At 49.9% G+C, this 4611-nt stretch overlaps 1 protein-coding gene across 1 annotated transcript in view; it reads right to left on the bottom strand.

Moving 5' to 3' along the window:
• Positions 1-1069: 1069 nt before the first annotated feature.
• LOC146041688 (zonadhesin-like) overlaps positions 1070-4611 on the bottom strand; it is a 14478-nt gene continuing 10936 nt past the window's right edge. Inside the window, exons 3-4 of the mRNA XM_083161607.1 lie at positions 2130-2177; positions 1070-1434 (exon numbers count right to left, since the gene is read on the bottom strand). Coding sequence (XP_083017733.1) covers positions 1085-1434; positions 2130-2177 — 398 coding nt within the window. The 3' untranslated portion in view covers positions 1070-1084. The remainder of the gene's footprint in view (positions 1435-2129; positions 2178-4611) is intronic.

The following is a 4611-nucleotide window of genomic DNA, read 5'->3' as shown; positions in this document are numbered from 1 at the left end:
CCTCTGGCCTTATATTGGAAGTCATTTTTGTCTTTCCTCTCAATGTTTTTCAAATACATAAAATGTTGTTTTTTTCCCCCCAAAACAAATAAATCTGTGGGCTACATGCAAAAGCACCTAGTGTTTACCCTGCATACAAACATAATACGTGTATTTGCACCTATTGCTTTGCTCCAAATTCAGAATCAGCCCCATAATGAATCTTTGACCTTTTACTCATTTACTCAGTTAGGGGAAGTAGATACAGTGTGACCTGGGTAGATTGGTGGAGACTTGCAGTGGCGTAGGTGCTGGGGAGTCTGCCCTGCCGGCAGGGCCGCCGAGAGGTATGCTGGGCCCCAGAACATTTTTGGAGATGTGGCCTAATCGAAGGAGGTGTGGCCACCTCCCACAATTAGACCACACCCCCAATATGTTTATTCCCCCCCTCAGCAACAGCACACACCTACAGCATGTCAGTGAGACACTCATGCTGAGCCTGCTGTCAGCACAGCACATGCTGTAGAGCCATGTGCTGCTGCTGCCGCCCGGGAGGGAGGAAGGAGGAAGGGGGGGGGGGAGTCAGACCAGGGCCCCTGCCGGCCCCTCCAGCAAGCCCGGGCCTGGGTAATGAGTACCCCCCCCCCCCCCTGTGGCCCTGTCTGCCTGATTGCCTTGTTCCATCTCCGCTGGGGTCCCGTCGCACTTACAGGCAATGAAAATATACTTCCAAAAATGGCCGTGCCATCCTCTAGCATTCATTAAAAACTGTCAATGAGGCGGCAGCCATTTTGGGAAATACATTTTCATTGCTGGTACGGAAATAAAACCCCAGTGGCAGATGTAGGCGGAACGATTGTGGAACGGAGGCTGGAGGGGAAAATGCCAGACAATGAGCAGGAATGGGGGGGGAGCAAGTATGGGGGGGACAATTTTTTTCGGGGGGGGGGGGGCAGTTTTTAAAGTAGCACTACTGCAGGCTTGTATACGGTATAGGAATACGCTATATGAGACCTTATCAATGTGATCGATAATAACAGGGTCACTTAGCACAGATTAGAGAAGCACAGGCCAATCAGTGTTTGTCAGAATCATTTAATTCCCTTTATTTATTGCCTGGGCAATCCTCAGGAAGCACACACGTGTTATCATTCAGATCCTTATACCAGTACCCCGGCTTACACCCACAGCCTATCGTACATAAGTCAATACAGTAAACAGGTTTATTTATGTCCTGGCAAAGTCGGCCACAAGTTTCCGTACAGCTCCATATTTTGTTCTCTTCACAGATGTTGCACAGATCCTTCTCCACACAGGTTCCATCATGGTCCAGGAAGCCTTCAGCGCAGACACAGCCTGGGTCACACTGACGAGGGGTGTTGTAATCGCTGCAGGTTGGACAGTTACTCACAGACTCACTGTATACTTTGTTCTCTCCACATTGCATAGTGGTTCCTGTAAGAGGAAGGGAGCGCAGAGACAGATGTGATGAGGTTCTGTAGACCCAAATGTTCAGGTTATCTCTAATTAGGATAATAGATCCGCACAGCAGCAAATCAGATCTGGGCCCCATGTCTCACCTGAGATAATGTGTCTCCTCTCATCTACCGTAGTGTTACTCCCTATGACATCCACACCCCCCCCACACACACACACACACACACAAACACAATAGGCCTTATTCTGGTTGACTCGTAAACTGTAAATATCACATCTTTGCGAGTCATTGAAATGCCCCCCGCACGGCCGGCCACCTGCCCCTCGCACGCCAAGTTCCCCTGAGTGCAAATTAATGTTTAGCATAAACATCCATTTGCAGCTTTCGTGCGGGGAGGAAATTGTTCAATGTTCGCCAACCATCAAATAATTTCTACAGCGCTCGTAGATGGAAGACTCCTCTCTGGTGTTTTACATCTGGGAGCGTCCTGTGCGGTGTCATCGGGAAAGTACCATGGGAATGCCCAGCGTTCTCATGGGCACAGCCCCACGTCCCCTGCCCGCACTGCTAGGTGTGAACTGGACTGCAGACAAGCAGCTCACAGTACTCGCTCGCACCAGCCGCAAAACATCGCTCCCCTGCGCGAATACACAGGGGAGCGAAAGGACCAGAATAAGGGCCAATAAGTAGCATTATTCTGCACAGCACTTACCTTGGGGATCAGTTCCGGTTTGTGCATATATCAGCATGGCGGCCACACCTGCGGAACACAGGAGTTATAGACATTTAATATTAGTAGTAGAATGGTTGGATGAGGATTATTAGGTCAATAGGTCACCAGAGAGTAGGTTAACATATAAAAAAGATCGACATGTTCTAGGTCGACATTAACAAAAGGTTGACACCAGCAAAAGGTCGACATGTAAATGGTCAACACAGGAAAGTCAAAACTATTTTTAAAATCATTTGATGTCGATGTCTACATCTGTCGACACCATATTAACATACCGCCCCCCCCCCCCCTCGCATGGCTCACTATTATATTCTCCCTCTCAGCCAAGTTTGATCGGGAAGTGAGAAGTCCGTTTAAAAAAAAATTGTGAAAAACTCCCGTCGACCTTTCCATGTGTCCACCATTGATATGTCAACCTTTTGCTCATGACGAACTTGTGCCAATGTCGACCTTTTTCCATAGGCCTGTCGAACATTCACCAGATTTAGGGGGAGATTCTCTAAGAATCTCCGCCCCCCTTCGCCGCCCATCGCATATTTAATTATCGCATATGTTGTAACATATGCGATAATTAAGGCAAAGGACAGCTCTTGCGTTAAGAGCTGTCCTTGCGGTGAGAGTCGCCGGGTCCCAGCAGGTCCCGGCGGCTCACCCCTCCCTCACACACCCGGCGCTGCTGCGCCGGGCTCTCCTCCTCCCTGCACCCGGAAGAGGATCAGTGCAGGGAGGAGGTCACAGGTCCGGGCAGCACAGCTCTGTGCTGCCCAGACACAGGTTAGGGCGGTTGGTCGGCGCGGGGCGGCGGAGGGTTGCTGTAGAAGCCCATTGGCTTCTATGGGGCATCGCGGTAACCCGGCGGGGGATGCTTACAGCATCCCAAAATGCGGTAAAAACCCCGATAACGGGGTTTTTACCGAATTTTTCGGTTAGAGAATCTCCCCATAGAATGATCCACCGGACCCCGAATAATGACTGAACACTATCTCGGCAGAAGTGCCCACAAGTCTATAAATTCCATCACGTAGTAGTGAACCTTTTGCTGGCAGGGCGGCTGTACCATCAGGCAGCTGCCTAGGGTGCTGGAATCTGGGGGTTGCCAGCAGAGAAAGTCTTAAGCCCCGTACACATAGGGGGATATATCGCCGAGCGATATATCAGCGATAAATATAGCGATATATTGCTCAGTGTCCCGTTTGCATCAGCGACCAGAGATGCAGTGGCAGTGGCAGTGGCGGAACTGCGGGAGGCAATGGAGTCGCTTGCCGCCGGGCCTTTTGTCTTAAGGGGGCGCTTCTCCATTGCCTCCCACTGGCTGCCGATCCATTCCCGCAGTTGAAAATATTTATTTGTCATCAGACGGAGGAGCTGTGTCACGCCAGCTGCCTCTTGTATTCATTTTCACACAGACATTGTGAGTCGGCAGCTGGCTGACACCAGGGGGAGCTCCTCCAAGGCTGAGAGCTGTCCCGGACTGTGGAGACAACTTTTGCTCCATTATGGGGAGATCGCTGCAGCCTGCAGGTAGGCACTACAGCGCTGTTGCTGCACTGTGTGTGTGGCACATGTGGGGTGGGGGTATTAAATGTTGGCAGCAATAGGATGTTTAAGCATTTTTGTGTGGAGTGTTTGTGTGTATTTTTTTTTTTTTTGAGAATGTTGTTTTTGTTTAATTAATATAGGTGTGTGTGTGTGTGTTTTTAAGTAAAAGTTGTGTGTATGTGTGTGCATCTGAGTTAAAAAGGCATGTGTGTGTGAGCATCTGTGTGCATACCTCCCAACTTTTGACTTGAAGAAATAGGGCCTCCGAAAAGGGGGCGGGGCGTATGCAAATGAGGGCGCGGCTTATGCTAATTAGCCGCAACCTCATTTTCATACGAGAATAGACGCTGTGCGCATGCGCACAGCGTCTATTCTACTAGATTGGGGGGTCTCCCAACTGCCACCCCCCGCAGCGGGACAATGCCTGCCGCGGGTGGGACAGCGGGACAGGACCCGAAAATCGGGACTGTCCCTCTAAAATCGTGACAGTTGGGAGGTATGTGTGTGAATAAGGCATGTGTGTGTGAGCATCTGTGTGAATAAGGCATGTGTGTGTGTGTGAGCATCTGTGTGAGTAAGGCATTTGTGTGTGTGTGAGCATCTGTGTGAATAAGGCATGTGTGTGTGAGCATCTGTGTGAATAAGGCATGTGTGTGTGAGCATCTGTGTGAATAAGGCATGTGTGTGTGAGCATCTGTGTGAATAAGGCATGTGTGTGTGTGTGAGCATCTGTGTGAATAAGGCATGTGTGAGTGAGCATCTGTGTGAATAAGGCATGTGTGTGTGAGCATCTGTGTGAATAAGGCATGTGTGTGTGAGCATCTGTGTGAATAAGGCATGTGTGTGTGTGTGAGCATCTGTGTGAATAAGGCGTGTGTGTGTGAGCATCTGTGTGAAGAAGGCATTTGTGTGTGAGCATCTG

This window comes from Crinia signifera, chromosome 19 (assembly GCF_055691185.1).
Source record: "Crinia signifera chromosome 19, ASM5569118v1, whole genome shotgun sequence".
NCBI classification, from domain to species: Eukaryota; Metazoa; Chordata; class Amphibia; order Anura; family Myobatrachidae; genus Crinia; species Crinia signifera.
The sequence above is the reverse complement of the archived record's forward strand: the minus strand, read 5'-3'. Positions and strand labels throughout refer to the sequence as shown.